Genomic DNA, 21,411 nt, shown 5'->3' on the forward strand with positions numbered 1-21,411 from the left:
AAATACAGAATCCGTTTGACCGTCAAACGTACAGGGTAGAAAGCTTTTATTCTTTCCACCCTTGACTCGTTCCGTGCTGTGTAGAGAAGACCCTCCAATTCTTTCCCAGTCCCCTAGACTCCACAAAGAGGAATATTTACAAATATTTCGTAACTAAAAACTTCCCATTCGCGCGTGCAACACACTCTCGGCACTCTCTCGAGTGCCAGCTGACAGTCGATTTCCCAGAGCTTCCTTCTTTTCCCGCGATACATTCGAAGACGTATCATCCAGATTTTCGCATCACCGAGAACGCACCACCCCGGAAATTCGACAGCAAACCGTCTGCCAGTCGCGATTCAACTTTTTATTCGCACCGTGCAACTTATATCATTATCTGTTTCATACATTTGTGGAGATGCTTTTAAGTAAGAAATCGAGGGAAATATTTTTGTGCACCTCCATCTACAACACAATTACTTATATGTTACGCAGAATTATTTGGCATCCAGTATATAACATATTTCCCCCATCTAATAGAATGCAAGCGTATTCTATTAGCGTCTCTCTCATAAACATTATTTGTAAATATCATTTCTTAAATAATATATATCTATTTTTATTTATGTCTCAATTTATTATTATGTATAATTTATTATTATGCTAAATAATTTACGAATAATTAAATATGCAGTATAAATGGGGAAAACATTTTTTAAATGATAGCGGTACATAAAGTTTAGCATTTTCACAGCATTTTGTTTTACTTCTTTATCTACTTTCAGTCGAACTGATACATATGCAGAGCCGATATCTTTGGTAGTTATTCTTTGTCGGCTTACTTGGAATGGAGATAAGGCAAATGCCGGCAGTAATTTGAACTTGGAGAGAATAGCCGATAACACGACCCCGCAGTGTATTCATTGGGTGTTAATACTGTTTATGTCCTTTGTGATATTTATATACGAGAAATTTCTGATGGTGAAAGATTTAAATATTTTAGAAACAACACAGGAACAAAATAGATGCATAATTCGATTATCATTGAAGAAGACACATACCATATATCTTGTAAAAATAAAAAAGTCACAAGTAATTCTGTAAAATCAACTTATTTGAAAGTTAGTGTGTGTTTGGTTTTTATTAGAATACAAACAATAAATAATCAAGTATTTACTAACACACGTTAATTATACTTAAGTCGCACCAACGGATGATTGCGTAGTTCAGGTAGCTATTTCTCAAACTAAATCCGTACCTCGATTAGTATGAGAGATCGAAGGGACGGAGGGATGATAAGTACTCACCCTTGAGGGGTAGTAGGTGTGGCTAACGGTCGAGTAAATGAAGGGTCACATTACGAGTTAATGTTCAGCTGTTACATGTAATTCGCTTAATTGTCCGACCGGAGGGATGCAAAACTATGCGACAGTTGTGCCGCTCTCTCGGTGCGTTTATCCCGGAAATACCCTTACTAGTCTACACAGTACCGACTATTTCAATTACGTGACATAACTTTACATATTGTGCGCATGCTCAAGGTTGCATATTCAGGCATACCAGTCTAAAGTAAACGCTATGTTAGCTCCGTTAACTTTGTTAAAACTTTAAATCGTTATCTCTTATAGCTGCCGAGAAATTACACCGATCAGAATACCATATAATCTTAAAAGGCAATTTCTACAAATTCCTTCGTATAGATATGTGATATCTTTATTCAATTTTATTTGCAGATTTCTTATTCAGTAAGATGTAATTACAGAATTTACTGTTTGCTAGAAGTGAAAACTTACAATATATGAAAAAACTCTTTGATACATCAAAGAAACAAAGAAATAATATTTTAATTTTATATAAATTAAATTACTTTTTAAACAACTAAGTTGCATGATCATAAAAAAACTTATAACATATGTATCAATCCTATGGAAGATAATTTATAATGAATATTACCTTCCGCGACCGCAGGTTGCATATTTAAAATGGCAAATTAGATATGCGAGTGCGTCGATTAAATTCTAAAAAAGAAGCAAGAGGTTAAACATCAATTGCCACCCCGTTATATTTATACCTTGAACCGCAACTCACGGTGTCTCGCGCCTCATAAAAACCGCTTTGTTTCAGAGAAGAGCAGACTTTATTTCGCTTCGCGTAGCCCGCGGCTACGCTAGATACTTATAAATGTTTTGCGCCCTTTAATGGAGGAGGAGTCGGCGGCACAGCGGTAGCGATGTTGTGTAATTTTACGTTGCGATAACAAGCAAAGTACAAACATGTAACATTACCGTCCGCGAATCTTATTACGTGTTAAAATCAACCGGCCGAACAGAGGAAAGTCCGCCGAGGGTGCAGCGGTGACGGGGGGTGATAAAGGAGAGAGAGAGATCTACGCTGCCTCGAATCTTCACAAAGTGATCGCCCCGGGACATTGTATTCCCTCCACCTGGAACAAGCGCGCGCGCGAAGTGTGCCGTACTGATTACGTTCTCGCAGAGCTGGAATTTTCACTTGCGCAATTTACTTGTTTCTCTCCGCTCGTATCAAAGCAAGCTCGGCCATGTAAAACGTTAAAGTAACGCTCCGCCAAACGGACTACCGCCAGCCAAATGGAAATAAACGCCAACGTTTGCTGTTTATCGGAAATAATACACCACGCAGCTTCATTTATAAATCCCCATTTATTGCTCATTAACGGTATGATGAAGAGAATTGAGAGAGTAGACAATACAAATGTATACACTGAGAAAAATTTCCGGTTGAAAATGAATGAACGATCAACTGATCAAAATTCTGGTAAATTTATAATAAATTCAACTAGAAAATTTTAATTTGTTTATTTTTAACCAAAATTCCAATTAATGTAATTAGATTCTTTTTCCAGTGTAGTATCAATTACTTATTAAAGTGCTACTTGGTACATCTCAAGAAATATTTAATACAAGAAATATCTAAAAATATATACCTACGTGAGATATAAAAGAGCACTTAATATACATAAGTGCTACAAAAAATATCCGCTGAATTACCCCATACAGCAGAAATGTCCGAAGTACATCAGAGAGATATTCTGAAGATATCAAATATCCTAAATATATCTTTAAGACGTTTCTATGATGTATTTTGAACATATCTGCTGCGTGGAACATCACGAAAAAGAAATTACTAATCTTTTTATAAATTACTAATCTTTTTTTAAATAAGACATACTAATTTACTATATCTATAATTCTGATTATAAATATTTCTATATTTTATATTTTTAGAATTTTCGAATTTTTATTTTATTTTATTTTTTTTAAACAATTCCATAAAACAATACTTTCCTAATAATACCTTCCTAATTTTTAATAAAATACCAATTAAAATTATAGAACCATACACAGATACTTTTACATAATAGAGCTTTAGATAATGAAATATGAAATCAAATATTATTAACATAACTGATACACATACATTTGAAAAAAAAAAGTTAAAAAAAGTCTTATAAAAAAACAAAACTTCTATGGTCTACTATTAGTAGCCAAAATGGTCATGCAACGACATCAGCAACATTAAGCATGCATATTCGATACAAATTAGCAAAGGGTCGTCGAAAATCCGGCTATAATCTGTCCTACGGATTGACGCGTAAGAAGCGAAGGAGGTAGGATACGGAGGTCTGACGGGACAGGAAGTTAAAGAGGGCGGTTAACAGGAGCTTCGAGGCAATAAGCGACTCTACAAGCTTTGGGAGGCGACGAGAGATGACCACACAGGAAAAGCCGCACTGGTCAGCAGAAACAGCTCGCAAAAACACGATCCGCCAGCCTCTTCTCTACCCCTCGAAGCTAGCGACCCTTAGGGAGAAAAGCTCCACCAAACCCTCGCATATCCTTCGACTGCTTCTTCGCCGTTTGACTGCTTCTTTCCGTACTGGACAATGCCATGCGTTAAGGGACGCACGAATTTGTAGTTTCCGGTATTAGAAAGAGCTTTAAAATGTTTATCACAACTAAAGTTCCACGCAGAAATGACAAGACTACTCAATCTTTTGAAACGTTCTAATATTTTTGTTCGCTATATTATAAATATATATATTAATTATTTAATTTTTATAAGATATATAAGAAATATAATGGTGCTAAAATAATGCTATATTTTTAAGTAAGAAATACAATAAAATAATGAATTGTAATCAAGATTTAAAAAATGGATCCCTTTGTCTTCTATAAAAGTAAAAAGGAATAACTAATAACAATTAAATAAATAAGGAAAATATTAATAGAAAGATATACTAAACCATTATACATATTTCTAAAATTGTAGCTTACAGATTATCTTTGCGCTTAAAGGTGCGCTCATGCGTGTGCGTGCGTTTAGCTGTTTCGCCTCTTCTTCAAGGTACGTGACTGCACCCGGGAGCGCCATCCCCTTCGCTCCACACCGAGAACTAACGGAACCCAGCCCAACCTCCGCCCTCGCCATTGCATACTTTATTGTGCGCATTATTTAAATGAGCGCAACTTCGCCGTAATCTTGCCACCGAGCGACCCCCACTTTTGGTCCCCACTGCTCGTTGCCATTTCGGTCTTTCCCATCCTCTTCACAGACTATCCAACTCTTATAGGAATGCATAACCTTGAATCCCTATCTGTTTCTTTCATTCTCGATTATCGCGTTATCATTATCAAAAGCTTTTTTTCTATAACACTTAATTTATAATTCCTATTTTCTTTCGCAATATGTTATGGCAAAAAAAAAAAAGAAAGACACAAACTTGATGGAAGCTGCAAGTGTAAAAAAAAAGCTGCGTGTGAAAGCGTCTTAAGTACGCCCCATTTCACAGTGATGAACGGTGCTGTTTTCAGGATACGATGCGAAGAGAAAAAAATGGAGAAAACACAGAAGAGGATAAAAAGTCGTGGGAGATACAAGATTACTGGTGAAAAAAGTTTCGCTTTGGCTGGTAGGGATTTCCTTTCGAATCCCCGTAGCCTATCAAAACGGGTCATTCGACGCAATGTCCATGGCCGGAAAACTCGGATGACCTTGGGAATCGCAATCGATCGCTGAAGCCTTCGGGGTGGAACGCTTAGGCTCACCCTTCTGATCCTCGCGCGATAGCAGCCGTAGTTTGCGACATGGAAACGAGCTATGCAACACGGTGGAATCGAATGAGATTTATGTACGAAGGAAAGCCGATAAGTCAAACCTGTACCTGTACACGGAATCGTTACGTAATGTATGGTATCCTGCAAACATCAATAATAGGATGAAAATTATGGATGTTTGCCATCTACAATTATTTTCAACTATCTTCGCTAGCGAAGTAGTGGTATTATCAGTTATTTTCATTCTTGTTTTTGTCCGAAAATACCGGTTCCATCAAATTGTTTTAATTAAGAAAAATTATGTTTATTTCCGTCGTAAGATATATCGGTAAAAACATTAAAGATAATAAATGGAAAGTTATATACAAAGAAAATATATCAATTCAAAATATTTTCACGTTTTTTTAATCTTTTATATTTTTAAGAAATAATGTCATTATTATAAATTAATTTTCTTTGCTCTCTCTCTCTCTCTCTCTTTCTCTGTTTACTTTTTTATATAAAAAATTAATTTTTGTTGTTAATAATTATAAAACGGAAATATCGACCATAAGAGCACATATATTAAACTTTTAATTATCTCTAGAACTTTTAGATTATATGTAAATTATATCTTAATTTAATAAAAGTTATAATTGGAGCAATAATTCAAATTACAATGTAATTTCTAATAACAGTATCACTAATAATAGTAGTCTTTAAAACATATCTTTTTTTATTATATGCATCACATATCTAAGATTATCAGTAGAATGAGTGCCGACGCTGGCTTCGCGAAGAGTAAACGGAAAAATGGTAAGGTGTTGGCGAAACAGGGTGAAAGATAAAGTACGGCCCTCTCACCAATAATATGCCGACAAGCTTTATTTTATTTAAGCAGCCCCAGTTTTTCATTACGTTCATTCTTGCGCCTCCCTCTTCATCTCTATAAGACGCGCACCGTTCTATAGGGTGAATTGTGCACACGAAACGCGGTACAGCCCCTATTACTCGAATATATTATTTACTATTCTTATTTTTGTCGGACTCGCTCTTGTCCCCCTTTACTTTTTCGGTACTTCTCAAAGAGAGTCGATTGCCACTCTCTGGAGGCCGCGGCTTTGTGCATCGCGAAACGCACTTAATACAATCCCGCACACAACGAAAGCTACAGCTATTCCGAGAAAAAAAAACCTCACTACTAATCTACTGCCTTAAAACTTACTTTTAGTTAAATAACGCGATGATTCATTTTATGATTCTCTGCGAGAGAAGTGAAAGGAAAACAAATTAAATGTAAACAAATTAACTTAATTAATAAATAACAAAAAAAGGTCTCTCTCTCTCTCTTTCTTTCTTTGTTCAGATTTTTGTATCTTTTGTGACAATTTAAAATTTAATATAACATATTAAAATTTTTTTAATTTAATATAACATTTTTTTCAAGACTTTTTTCAAGAATATTAAAATAAAAAATTACGATAGCTTATATAAATATAAAATTACAATTTATCCAAAATTGTATGAAAGAGAGAGAGTAGATATGTTAAATATATCTACTTTTATAAAATATATTTACATTTATATGTAATAACAAGAATAAGAAATCATACGTAGATTTCATATGTGTATAGATACATTGCATACGTATATATAAGCGTTTGTCTAATAAATTTCGTGAATATTATACCTACTTGCAGACGATAATATAGATACTAATTTCACACAATTAAAACGCTCAACTTCAGCTTCTCGTTTACATTATTACGAGATAACTGGCCTTCTGACTAAACCGCTCAGCAAAAATGACAAATAGCGCAGCGAAGAAGATGCCTAATTTACATATTCGTTAATCTCTGCCTCTCGTCGTGTCTCCGGTACTAATTCCACACTAATTCGGCGCTCGGCAGGAAAATGCCGGCAAAGAGATTGTTCGAGTCCCTTCTTAGTCATCGTGTGAGTTACGTTATGGTACAACATTTGCCTTATCCCTTTGCTTCGAGACGGATAAAAAAATTCAGATTTTTCTGTATTAATTAATATCTCTTTTCTGATTAAATTGTATTAATAAGAATTCTTTCATATATATCTATTCCCGTAGAATTATTAAACGAGACTTAGCAATTTATTTTCATTTATCTATTTCGTTTACCTTTCGTTGACTCTATATGTAAATAATATCTTTCATCTTCAAAAAAGCATCTTGATCCTTTATTAAAATATCTTGAAACTTTTTCTTGATACATATATGATAAATAGTGAAATGAATGATTCTTAGATACAACAGTCGTACAAAATCATTGAGATAACACGTGCCACTGATTGCCGAACGTAATTAGTAATACTAATGTCACGGCGCGTCGGTTAAACTTGAATCAGTTCGTCATTTCATCCATTCGTCCTTCTAATGAAGGATGTAACAGCACCGCCTCCATAAACATTTCGGAATCGTGCAGGTGTTGTCCCTGATTTATGACTGGCAATTAGAATCCGACTGCCTTATTTGCCATCGCCGTGTCTAAGAAGCGCGCCGGCATGTGAACACGACGCATCCTAATCTATGCCTGAGACCCCAATCCTGAATTCTAACGCCAGATGACATGTATACCCAGCGCTTTTATGCGTTATCCTTATGTCAATAATAAAGCACAAACGAGTAACTAAAAAGATTTTATTTACCGAAATTAAAATTTCATATTATTACTATTAGCGATGGATTATTACTTTTGACAACAAGCAATTCTTTTCGATCGATTGTCCAAGACGTTATGCAAGCTATGAAATTTAAAACGACATATGAAAATTATAGAATTTTTTATAAATACTTATCTACAGAAGTATTTTTTTTTTTTTTAAATCCACGGTATGCATAAAAATCTTATTCGATTTTAGTAATATATAGATATATTTATTAACAGCAATGTCGGTGATGTTAAATAATAGAAAGGACGCGAGAGAGTATCACTACAGAGAATGTAATGGTAGAACGGTAACAAATTCTAACGGAGTTTCACAGAGCAAGCAGACAGTGTCAGCTATGCGGATAAGGAGAGCTGACTTTATACTTCCGAGAATAACTAATAAGAATACGTTATACGCGGTATTAATAATGTGAGCTGTGTAATGAGTCCATGCCGTAAGCGGATTATAGAATCCGGGGGTTGAAGTCGACGTCGGAAGGAGACAAATGAAGAGAGATGGCTTGCGGAGACTGGAAATGCAATATTCTCCTGCAAACTCCGTCACCGTGGGGTACGCAAAATAAATAGATATACATCGTTGCGGTTCCTTCGACGATTCAATAACTTTGTCACTATGTAATACCGCGCTCTGTGTGTGTAATATCGCAATTACAGTATGGAAGTTAACTTATAACCGATATTAACACTACAATGCATTCATCGCTCTCGGAAGATGTAGTATTTAAGGGTATTTCACTGTTCAAAATTTTGAGTTCAAAATATGAAACGAATTTATATCAGAGTAAATCTTGACACACACACACAATACGTCTGTTTTTTTTATTTTTATATACTAAACATTTAGAAATGTCAAAAATGTACATTAATTCAGCCGTAAAAAAAATAGACCTGATCTCAATTGATTATTAGTTCTCTCATACAGAGTTATTTGTCATCAGAGTTAAATCTAAATTAAATCTCATGACCCTTTGTGATTTCAAGACATTATATAGTTTCAAACAAAGGTAGACATCTCAAAGGATGTCTCCCGACATATCGATGCCAGCAGCGCGTCGGAACGCTCACGGGAAAAGAAACGAAGCCGATTCTCATCATCGGAAAATAAGAGAACGGTCGCGGCGCGGCGCGGCGGAAAGAGACGCGGGGGATCGCGGAACGGCGCAGTCTGCTTCGGGTGTTCTATCGGAGAGGTCAGGACTTCCAGGAGCGTATAATTAATTTCCCGTGTCACTCGGGCGGCCCCTGCCAACCCCTTCCGATCCGCCCCACGCAAATCCCCCGGACCACGACGACAATATTGCTGGCCATTTCGTTCGACAGTGCCCGAGCGCCTCCGTCGCTTCTCCTCCGCCCGGATCCGCACGGAGAAAGGGGTGACTTTGCGAACAAGCAACCGGAACCAATCCCACCCTCCCCGCCCCTCCGCGCCCAGCCGCGGAGCCGCGTTTCTCCTCTTCGAGGCACATACCGACCCGTCAATATCAGCCCCTGTAATTAAACATAACAGATCAACATTCGGCATTAGGTATATATACGTAATGGAGCTTTCTCTGGTATCCGTACGGACGACCCCGCGGAGGAACGCGGAAAGGCGTGTATGTGTAGGTGTGTGTATAGGTATCAGAACGATCTCCTGACCCCCGGTTACTCGACTCGAATCGGTTAATTGGATAAATGTCCGATGAACGCCCGGGTCGTCCTTCGATGTCTCCCATCTCCCTCTTCCATCTCTTCCTCCACCTTTCTTCCTTCCGCTATTCTCTCATTCTTCGAGCCCACGACGGATTCGCTCCCTTCCACCCTCTCTCTTTTCCCACCCTTTCTCTCGCACCCCTTTCCTCATTTCCGATCGCGTCCTTATTCTGGACTCATTGGGAAAACAATCGTTTGTTCTATAAAGATGAATTTATTGGGGACAAGCTGTATTTCCTTCAATAAACTTTATAGTAAAAGCGACAAGAGGAACTGCAAGATATTATATGCTCTGAGTAATGTATAAAATTTAGATCTGCAGATTATGTATATTACAGATGCTTATTTTTATTTACATGTCCTCGTAAGAGCTGAAGTCAGGTTATATTCGCAGTTTTTAATTTAATTATTTTATTTTTAATTATTTTAAATTATTTCAAATTTACAACGTTCTTAATATTGGTTAAATTAATATTTCTTTCATTAACACGATTTTCAAATTTTCATATTCTATTGCTTAACTATGAGATATCTATCTTTACTATTAAACTGTCACATAGAATGGAGAAAATGAAAACTTGAAAGCAGTATTAATAAAGATATTGTCAATTTTATATCTAATATTTAAGCACTTTAATTAGTGAATTTGATACGGTAATATTCTTTAAATAAAAAAGAATTAAATAATTATTTATAAAATACATTTAAAAATTCATTAGCAATATATATCAATAGTATATCATATTTATACATATGATATATGCAAATTTTTTGTATTACTGAAAAAGAATTAAACAAATAATATCGAAGACTTTGTAAAATATGTGTAAGAGACTAGTTAAAATTATTTTCTCACCGACGTGTAATTAATCAAAAGATTCACTTTTGTATTTCGACGATTCGCGCGCGATCCATCGCATTTGTCTGTTGAGACCTTTCGCGTGATCTCGAAGACAACGACTTGGAATTTTGACGCTAAGTCTTGCTAATGACTGGGTATTAATGTAAACAGATGTGCAATTTTTTATCGCGAAGAATCCCCGGCGCCATTTGTTTTCCCGCAACGTCTCGTCTCTCGATTCACCCCTAAATCTCTTGTCGTCGTCGTTGGTTTCTTACGGTGCCTCATAAACAACGCGGTGTTAATGTCTTTCATCAAGAGGGAGATGAAGAAGAGAGAGAGAAGGCTTATGAGAAGGGGAAACGTGACTTACTGATTTTAAAATAATGCTTTAATATTCGCGCATTTTCGAATATTTTGACAAACATTTGTAGTTTATTTTAATATAAACCTTAGTAATAATTTCAAGATAAAATTATGTTTTATATTCATATTTTATTAGATATTTCATAATAAATACTTTCATTGAAGGATAATATTTTTAAAAAATATGTGAAAGTACTAACAATTTATAGACTTAAATAAATTCACGAGAAAAGAAATCCCAGTAGAAGGAACTCGCATAAAGATTGTCGGCCACGTGATACGAGTTTTTACTCTCTTGTTGGCTGCGAGGTTGAGACAAAATGACAAAGGGATGGAAAAAAAAGCTAGACGGGTGTGTGAACTGCTCCGCAAGATGTTGCGGTCCATTACAGCCTGCTGGGTTCGGAAAAAAAAGAAGCACAACCACCCACGACTTATCGGTAAAACATCATCGACACTGTGCTGGAATACCAAACAATACAGCTCGATAGAATACAAATCTTTTCACAGAAACAAAAATACATTTTTATATATTTAAAATGTCATTCAGACATTGAGAGAAAGAAATCGAAAGATAATTAAAATGATATATCATATTTTTTATAATAACATAAAATGATTTAATTGAATTTGAATATTTGAGAAAAATACAAAACGAAAACTCAATAACATTAATATCATAAGCAGTGTATCTATATACTTAATATTTAATATTCTCATTATAACATCACTATGTTTTAATATCGTTTTACATTGCAAATACTAATGCGAAATAACGAATGCGTCTATATCGTGAGCAGATGGTATTAGAAAGCTGATTCAGACTCAGGAAACATCCACTCCAGGAGTATATCCGGGGTCCATTACCGAGATCTTGGAAAGCAACCGCCCGAAACCGACCGAGATTTGTGTTTCTGCTTTTATATCGCGCCCTAACTCCAGCTCCAACGTGTTGTATATGAAATTATAATCCTCCAAAGACTATATTAATAGTGAAATTCAAACTTCTATGTTTATATACATAGATATAATATTTGGAATTAAAACATTACAAATTAATAATTTTCTATTTTAAGTCGCTAGAACTATTATTGCCAATTAATGGAAAATGTTTCATTAGTATCTTTGCAATTGTTTAACAAAGTTCAATTACCTTTTACACGCGTAATTACAAAATTGATACAACTGTTTGTGAACAAAAAATATCATTTGTTTATTTTTCTTTGGATATCTGATATTAAGAACGACAAAAGTGAGATTTCGTTGTCCATAAATTCAGAATAATGAAATTCCATTGTGGACAAATGTGGATTACATATATCTCCGATTATAGATCCGCAGAGAGGTGGCGTAATCGAAAAACGAGCGTAAATCATTTCGCAAATCTGTACAACGCCGTACGCACACGATCGTTCATAAATATACCGATGGCCGAATAAAAATCCGTACAACAGCACAGCAGAAAACGGCTTCGACTTCGGAGTATCGGTACGACCCCCTCGGCATGAGCTATCCACGTCGAGTTTATCGGTCGTTCTATGCAAGAGATTTGAAAAAAACGATTTATTCGGAAATATGTCGGCTTTATATATCGTTATGGAGCATACAAGCGGGAAACGACGTCGTGCCCGCTACCACCTTTTCTCCCCTCGCAACCACCGTACTTTATTGTTCCCGCTCGTCCCGCTCGGTTCGCATACATTGGGAATATTTATTTTTATTACGGCCACCTCTCGCGCTCCTGAGTCAACAGATTTCTTGTCACCGCACCGGTGCGAATCGATTCTGACGCGTTCGCGGCTCCGACGCTCTTTCAGAAATTAATAAATCTGGAACATTTGAGTTATTGCCTTCATTCTTCCCTGATCTCGCGCGATTTCCCTAATATATATTCTTACAAACTTTATGGATAAAACGAATTCAACAATTGTGTCGGGACTTATGTGCTTTAAATTTGATAAAACATTTATTAGTATTATCTACAGCAGCAATACTTGTAAATAATTATATAACCATTTCCGTCATAAGTAATTAAAAAAGCAATAAAAAATAAGAATACACAAAAACGCACAATACGTTTTGTCACAAAAAATTTATTAATAGCAACATAAAAAGACGTATAAAAAAAAAAAAATTTATTATGTAACATTTAAAAATATTGTAAATCTAAAAAATCTAACTATATATATAAAAATTATTAAAATGTTATAACTATTTTGTAAGGTAAAAAGTATAAGTAATATTCCAATTTACTTAGAATAATAAAAATTAAATAACAGAAACTAAAAGATATGTGTAATTCTGAATAAATTTCTTCGTTCAAATAACAATTCAATAAGCAATTTTATCATTCTCTAAAACGCTCGTTTAAGTTCTCGCGTGCTCACATTATATCGCTTTAATATTTTCGAGAAGACATCCCTTACGAACTTGGCGGCCACTAGCGAGTCCAGTAAATCTTGCCCTCCTCCTGCCGAGAAACCGAGCCACCCCCGAAGCCACCCCCGCCTAGCCATTCTTATTCCCTCGTTACTCGCAGCTTCGCTCGAGGCGGCTCTCTCCTTATTATATCGTCTTTCCACGCCATAAAATCGGAAAAGAATTTCGCCCCCCAAGACAATAGAAACTAATAAATTTGATTACTGATTACACCCGCGAATTTTCGAGAGAAGGTGCGGCCCTTAATGCACGCCAAATCCACTCTACCGTCTCTATAGATCTCCCCAGTGCTTTAAACTTTACTTTCTCATTAAAATTTTTCTGTACGACATATAGCGCGTATTTTACAGTAGCAAGTCTAATGTGATAATATGCTATTAGCAGTACATCCGTCAAAAAAGAATATCAAGCTTTGTGATATAAAGATTATAAATATTACATTAGACTCTGTTCTCTTCTTAATATAATGATAATATTAATGAACAATAAAGTAATAATATTTAATTGGAACATGATATAATTTATATATTTGCTATATTTTTCGTAATTATATATAGCAAGGCTAATAAAATATCTTCAATTTGACATAAACTGGGATTTTATTTGAAGATATGGTATAATTCTAATATATTACGATTAATGAATCAAATGTTTGTATACTTTATATATCCAGCAAAGCATAGGTACAATATTATTATAGAAGAATATTGCGCAGCTACGTTAGATATTCCGTGTTATCGCCCCAGCAGTAACGTCTTACGTTTTAGCTTATATATTTACTCAGGGGAGAGGTAGGTAGGTATTTTCCGGCAATACTGGAAAACGAAAGCGGTAGTAACGCTATCGTCGAAGTTAGATAACGGTCGAGGAGAAATCGTAACGGGAGGACTGGGATGAGTTTTTGGGGTGTGCACAGTTTAAACTTTCCGCGACCCTAAATCTCCGGGACCCGGCTTATGCTTCGTAATATCATAATATCGTAATATCGCGAGAGCGGTTTGGTATAATTAAAGTGGAAGTGTCTTTAAAATAGCCGCAGGTGATTGCGGTAAGAAGCCACCCCACAATCTTTCCGCCGTTTTGCGCTTCTCCCACGTTACAAGCGCCAACAATAACCGATGTAGAAACTGCCTAATGTGTACAAAACGTATCTTTCCTTACGAATATGTAACGAAGAATCAGGTTGAACTTGAACCCCCAATAGTTCATAATTATATTACTAAGTAAAAAATTATTAAGTGTTGTTATATTAAACAAAATACAATTTAGTCGTTTAAAATAAAGTAGAATAAAACAACCTTTTTAAAACGTTAGACATCAGATCTATATTTGCTTAAATCTTAAATGCATCTATTTTGTAATATTAATCATACTTTTTTTTGTATGCGAAAAACTTGAGTTTTCATAATAAAAATATATAGTAACAAATCTAATTTACGTTTTTGTAGTGCACTTATGTATAAATATACGTGATACATGCGAAAAAAAATATTTTTGGTATTTATAACATTTTATAAATGTAGTAGTTTCCTTTGAACAACACATACAGCATATTAACAAATTAATTCCATTAATTTTATCAGTTTATTAATTATTCTTTGAAAACGTTCTAACAGTTATATTATGTAGATATTCATTTACATCAGACAATAATTTTACATAAAATATATAGTTAAAAAATTTATTATAATAAAAGATATTAATAAAATAATATTCAATTTATAAATTTTATTTTAATTGGCCATATTTGAAATTATCTCGGAAATTATTTTATTTTCTAGCCATATAATACATTTATTATATCGTATCGTTGTAATATTACAGCAAACGAAATCTCTTGAGAGAATTAAGCGTATGCTGTCAGTTACAGATGCTTAATCTGACATATCAACCCCTCCACTCTGCTTTTTCTGATTTTTTGTTGGGGTACGCAACGTCTACAAACAAGATTCAAATACACGGTCATCACTCTCTTTTTACATCCCTTTACATTCATTCGTTCAACATATCAGTGAAAATAGCCAATATCAGAATGCTACATAATATACCTATTCTTCATAATCTTGTCAGGAGATTTCATTAACTTCGACCAAATAAAGGAATATTTAGCGATAATATTGTTTTATACTACATCTTTCGAAATAATTTTTAATTTGTAAAATATATTTTACATATTTTATTTATATAAATGATAAAGGAAATAAATATATATTTGTGAATATGTGTGTGTGATGTTCTGATCAATAATGGCATTGTAATAACTGTAATATGTACTTTTTAATAAAATGAAGCAGAATAAATATTTTGAATCATGTATAAAATATTTTTTAAAAAGTTGAAATACAATTATTGTTTCTGTTTAAATTAATTTATTGATTTTATCTTAATAATTTTGTACTTTCAGAAGGTATATCAAAATTTGTATAATTACCTACAATTAATTCAAAGATGTCTTTCTTATTTTATTTACTGATGGCAATGAAAAACTTGTGCGTAAATCTACGCAACAGAAATCTCTTTTACCAACTATTGTATAAATCAGAAAACATATTATCGATGTTGAAAAAATCTGAACATTTAAATATGAATACACATGAATGCAGATAATCAAATCGATATCGTCTTATTATAAATGTTAATAATTATAATAAATAATTTAAAATTCTCTTAGTTTTGTAATAATATACTGGCTGAACTTTCCAGCAAATTTAAATCATCAATTAATGTAAACGGAGGTTATTAGAAACAACACGTTAAAAAATATTAATAAATTATTAATACTTTTAGCTACCGGTTAAAACTTTCTCAAAGTAATTCTGGGTCATAACCTTATAATAAAATTAACGCATCAAAGTCAAGGTTATTCGTCTTCATTATTTTTACCAATCAGTTCAATTTTACTCACCAGTAATGAATGATTTACAATTTGCTCCGTTAATTCATTGCAAACTTCACTTTTATCAGAGATGCATCAGCTTCATCGAGGAAATAATGAACCGAAGAAAAACGAATATTTAATTGCTATTGGACAAACTTCGAAAGTCAATTGCATGATTTATTTTCGAAGGAACACAAAATTCACTATTCTAGTCTGCGATTAATCTGTCCATGATACGCGAAAATGCGACGTAGAATTCACTTTGTTACACGACAAATATATAACTGCACTCGTCCGTTTTATCACGTACGCACTACGCCAGATTTGTCATTAAGTTCAGTGGACGAGTTGCATCTAGGGCCCCGGTATTGCAGGCGGATTTTCGTCAACGCACTTTTAACGAGTAAAATTCGCGATTTATTGCGGAGAATTCGTGCTCCGTCCGCGTTTAGAATCGAACGCGCTCGAAATTGTTATGACGATCGGACAGGCGCGCCACGCGCGGCGCGCTGAGTCGTTTAAACTGAAGGCAGTTGAAAGTAGAAACAATTAGATTGATCCATATTCATAGGTCGATATTCACAGTCGATTCTTATTTTGAGATCATATAAGTAATACCTTAAGATGCTAATACAACTTCTGATTGGTTCATGTCATTTTTTAATTGTACGAAATATAAGATCCGATTATGAATATCAGTCGTAATTGATTGTTACATTTAAGAACTATTTTAGGGCCGCATTTATAGTTAACTTGTTCTTTATTTAAGACCGTCTTAGGTACAATGTTAAGATATCATGAACCAAATCAAAATGACGTATTAGCAACTAAGAACATTACTTAAAACGGCCTTAAATGAATATCATCCTACGAATATCGGCCTCTGATTAGTTCGTGACATCTTAAGACAGCATTAAAAACGATCTTAAATATAAGAATCGATTATGAATATCGGCCTTAAGGTCGTATATTTACAGTAATTTTTAAAGTCTCGTATAATTCAAAAAGTACTAATTAAAAAGATTTATCAATGTTTTAAAAATCTCTTGACATCAGCTATTAGATTCTAAAATACAAAATAGGATTTTATTTCAAAAAATTAACCTTGACTTTGATGGCGCGCTACCCAAGATCAAACTGATAAGATCAGTAAATCATTTTAAGCTTTACAACTTCTATACAAATAATTTTTTTCAGAAATGCTTATCGTTCAAGATCAGAAATTTTTGTACACTCTATATATAAAATTCATGTATTTTTATATGTAGTTAAATATATTTATAAATAATAATATAATATTAACAGTAGAATACCTTTAAACATAGTCACTGACATAGACTGAAAACTTTACATTTCAATTTCAAGCTAAAAGTATCTATTCTAGACAGCTCTGATTTATAAATACAAAAGTTTAGGAAATCTGTAATGATACGTGTTTTATATTTTATTTATAAGAGAAATGTTCTTATTGAAACTTAAACGCTAAAATTATTATATTAATATTGACGTAAACCACCACGTCTAACTGCTGGTTGCATCATCCTATTTGGTGGCGTTATTGATATATCAAGATAATCTCCTATTGTGAATCTGTAATTGTACAAAATACACACATGATAATATATAAATGCTTATAAAACAAAGAATTTTGTTCTAATTGAAATTTATATATTACCTTGCTTGAGCTAGCGTTTTGTTGTCATCTGCGCCTTTCTGTCCAGAACATGTAACACCAATCTCACGCATACGATAACCAGAGTTGCGTAACTCAGGAGTCACTAGTGAAAAATCAAAGTATGTTCCCTTACTGCGAGCATCCGGATTTACTTCTTTAACCAAGCCTGTAATTTCTCGCAAAGTGGCATCCATCCTTCATACAGAGAAATTATCAAAATTAGAGATGACTCCTCATATAAAGACTATAATATATTCTTTGCTTCCTGGCTCTTTTTATTTCTTACTTTTTTCATTCTTTGTTTAGTTTCATCAATCATATGTTTTTTTGTCTAAGTGTTGCTTATCTCTTCCAAATTCCGTCAACTTTTATCTCAAGTAACAAAAGAAAATGGGATAAAGGGAAAAAGATACAAGTGAAAAGTGGTAAAAATTAAGAAACAAGAAGCAAAGCACATTGAAGATTTTAACCTTAAAATTGATTAAATTAATAAGACCACATAACAAGATAGAATCTTATAGTCTCTCTCCGTTTATAAATAATAATAATAATACCATGTATATATCTGTAGCTCATTTGAAGGCACGTTCCCTCTGCTGTATTCCATTATATTATGATGACGTCCGTTATTGCAGAATACTCGCAGTAGAAGCGGACACGTCTGAAATGCAAGCAGGTGCAATACTATCGCATTTACGATTAAAAAAGCACTTAAATTTTTACGAGAGAATTATTTCTGGAAAATACTTGTTATTCTCTCGCCGCGTTTACCTTTTCTCTATCTACCGGCTTCTCAGGAAGCTGTTTCTCGTCGACTACCATAGATTCCAAAGCTGATGTCATTTCAATTAATCAGAAATAAGACTGATAAACTGCAAAAGAATCACCTTTCAAGTTCAACGAGAAACAATGAGAATTTATGAGAACCGTCGAAATCAGTCGAAATCGTGTAATCGTCCGTCGCATTTAGGAAAAAATATGGCGGGATCGAACAATTTTAGAGGTTATGTTTGGTTATGTTTCAAGAGGGTGGGAAGACCGTTTCCATGAGATCCTACTGTCTGCGCGCGAGTATTCGAAATGATTGATAACATAATGGAGATTTCCATGAAGGTCGGGGCGATTATTCGACAGATCAACAGATGTATTATATATACATATACGATGTAATGAGAACAAAATAATTGTATCGAGCAGATTTTACTGGAATCTCTCGGGCAAAATAAAGCGTGGATGATTCACGATTATGTCTGCTATTTATTTCTTGATATATCAGTGTATAGGTTTGTTCTTTTTAATTGAACTTATGCACCAGTTCATCTTTCTTCCTTTCCTCTCCAGGAGAAGAGGAAAGGAAAAAAGATAAACTGGTGCAAAAGTTCAGCTAAAAAGAATAGGCCTTATAAATACGCATACATGTTAATTTATTTGCGTATTCGCAAAGCTCGATTATTTTATGAAATACACATGTTCTTGATATACCATGTTCTTAAAAGTGAATTTAAGAATGAATTTTATATAAATAGCTCTCTAGATAGATCTTAAACAAAATTAAAAAAATGTTAAAAAGGCTGGCGTTTGTGTAAGTTGAATATTTCATGTGAGGATGTGACTTCAATATACATATCTAAACTTCCATTAATTTGATTGAAGATTCATCATTTGTCAAGATGTATTTATAGTCAGATGTATTGCAAACTGCAGTGTGTTATGTTATTATGTTATAAATAGTAGAACTCTAGCAACAGCTGAGCATAATAACTATATTATTTATAATCTGCTATTTATGGTCTGCTATTTTTTCAATAATATGCATGAGTTCAGCAAAACGAACAGTTTTACTAATTTTAATGAAAGTTTTAAACAGAAAATCTGAAAAATCTGAAATCTGTTTTTGAAAAAAGTCGGAAAATTTTTTTATTTTTCTGATTTATATTGATTAATTTGGTGCTTTTCTAATGATAGAAATTATAGAAATGTGACAGAAAATGAGCATTTTGTGATATCATAATGATATTAAAAAGTAAAATAAAAATGACGCAAAATCGCTGATAGCACCTAAAATATACTCCATATATCTACTACATTTCTATATATTATTGTCATATTATGGTTGGCAAGTTGTGCAAGGGACACAATTAATAGAAATTTACATTAAAATCATAATTTAATTTGCTATAGTGATTGTTGGCATACTGCTATAATTATGTTTTGCTATTTAAGATAACTTGGTAAAGAAAACGTTATCAGTATAAAATTACAATATTGTAGGACCGTTATAGTATTATTTTATTAGTATTCAAACAATGATTAAATAAAGGCCGAAATCTTATTTTTCACAGAATTTGATTTATTATTAATTTAATTTACATTAATTAATAACAAATCGTTAAAATTTATAATATATGTCTTTCAACATATTATTAAGATCCAATAAGATGCTATAAGCATCAAATATTGTTAGATTGCGTGTCAATTTAACTAGTGATATTACTACGGTAGTTGTTTAGAGTTGCGTTTGTAAAAAAAGTCTGAAAATATTTCGGCGCGCGATTAAAGAAAACTACTACGTGGTAAATAAAATTCACACATTACTGTAGCAACCTAAATCTTGCTTGACCGTCATTCGGCCTTTATTTAATCATTGTTATCAGTATATACTAGCAATTTTATCAGCAATTTTATGCAGGATTCGACATCAATTAACTGTGTCCGCATTAAAGTGATATGTTTTGCTGTAAGCAAATAGTGCCAATATTTAATATAATTTGATAGCAAAATCAAGCAGAATCTATTGTTCCGTAATCAAAAAAGATGTATTTATCTTATTAACGATAGATCTTGATCGGTTTTTATTGATTAAAGTTTTGTAGTTTGACGCATGAAAAAAATTAGCGATAACGAATTATGTGTTATTTTTTACGAAAAAGGAAATCAGAGTGTAAATCGAATGTAAAAGAATAAAAATAAACGAAACTTCTATAATAAAATTGGAACAACAAAAGCAACGTTTACTTTCTTTTTGTGGTCTCAATTTTCGTTTTCCATAAATTTTATTACGTTTTTACTTTCCCTTTACTTTCGACTTACCCTTTGATTTTTATTTTTGTCAAGGATGTAGCTAGAAATTTCGCTGCATGCCGAATATTAATTAATCGCCGATTAAAGTATTCAAACTTTGGTCGAAGTCACCCTCTGCAGAAAGAACGGTTTTTAAATGCACTCGCGCTTTTTAATTGCAATTGCGCCTATTCAAGCAGATTGGCACGTTAACAACTTTCCTAGATTTTTATTTTTTATTTGTAAATTTCGCTTATCGGTTGATGTAGAGATCCAAAAAAGGGAGCTTAATAGAGCAAGAAGATTAGCGTATAGAAGGCTATGCAGCAGACTCAATTTCTAAAAAACGCAAAGCAAAGAGTACACATCGTCGTCGCGTAGCATTATCTATACGAATGAGGGAGCCTTGTTTATACGTTCTCCTTTCTTGGTAGTTTATCCCTAATCACGACGAGTGACGCTAACGCATACATAATTAACGGAACGGAACGGTACATTGTCCCACCAGTGCAACTGAAACGAAGGTCTATTGACACGTGTCTGCATTTAGCAATACATAAAAGTATTTCTAAATGAATAATTAAACAGTTTAAGTGAATATTTAAGCAGTGACGATGGTGGTAAACCTAATCGGATAGAAATATTCGGTCAATCGAACGATGAAAAGGGAGAGAATAGTTCATGTCTTAATAATAAAGTTTCAGCAT

General features: G+C 33.7%; 1 protein-coding gene across 1 annotated transcript; it reads right to left on the reverse strand.

Moving 5' to 3' along the window:
• Nucleotides 1-17,365: 17,365 nt before the first annotated feature.
• Nucleotides 17,366-18,601, reverse strand: Bin1 (histone deacetylase complex subunit SAP18). The gene is made up of 4 exons (XM_018550833.1): nucleotides 18,416-18,601; nucleotides 18,199-18,305; nucleotides 17,645-17,839; nucleotides 17,366-17,559 (listed from the first exon to the last, which is right to left on the reverse strand). The coding sequence occupies exons 1-4, from the start codon at nucleotides 18,485-18,487 to the stop codon at nucleotides 17,466-17,468; spliced, it is 468 nt and encodes a 155-aa protein (XP_018406335.1). The 5' UTR covers nucleotides 18,488-18,601; the 3' UTR covers nucleotides 17,366-17,465.
• Nucleotides 18,602-21,411: the final 2,810 nt, after the last annotated feature.

This window comes from Cyphomyrmex costatus, unplaced genomic scaffold, assembly GCF_001594065.2.
Source record: "Cyphomyrmex costatus isolate MS0001 unplaced genomic scaffold, Ccosl1.0 scaffold130, whole genome shotgun sequence".
Taxonomy (NCBI): Eukaryota; Metazoa; Arthropoda; class Insecta; order Hymenoptera; family Formicidae; genus Cyphomyrmex; species Cyphomyrmex costatus.

Bases quoted from the DNA above. Each gene is read 5' to 3' on its own strand.
- Bin1 (XM_018550833.1), bottom strand. From the start codon at position 18,487: ATGACATCAGCTTTGGAATCTATGGTAGTCGACGAGAAACAGCTTCCT. The intron at 17,840-18,198 runs GTATTATTATTA...CTCTGTATGAAG, and splicing joins GAGCTACAGATATATACATG to GATGGATGCCACTTTGCGAG. The intron at 17,560-17,644 runs GTAATATATAAA...GTACAATTACAG, and splicing joins AAAACGCTAGCTCAAGCAAG to ATTCACAATAGGAGATTATC.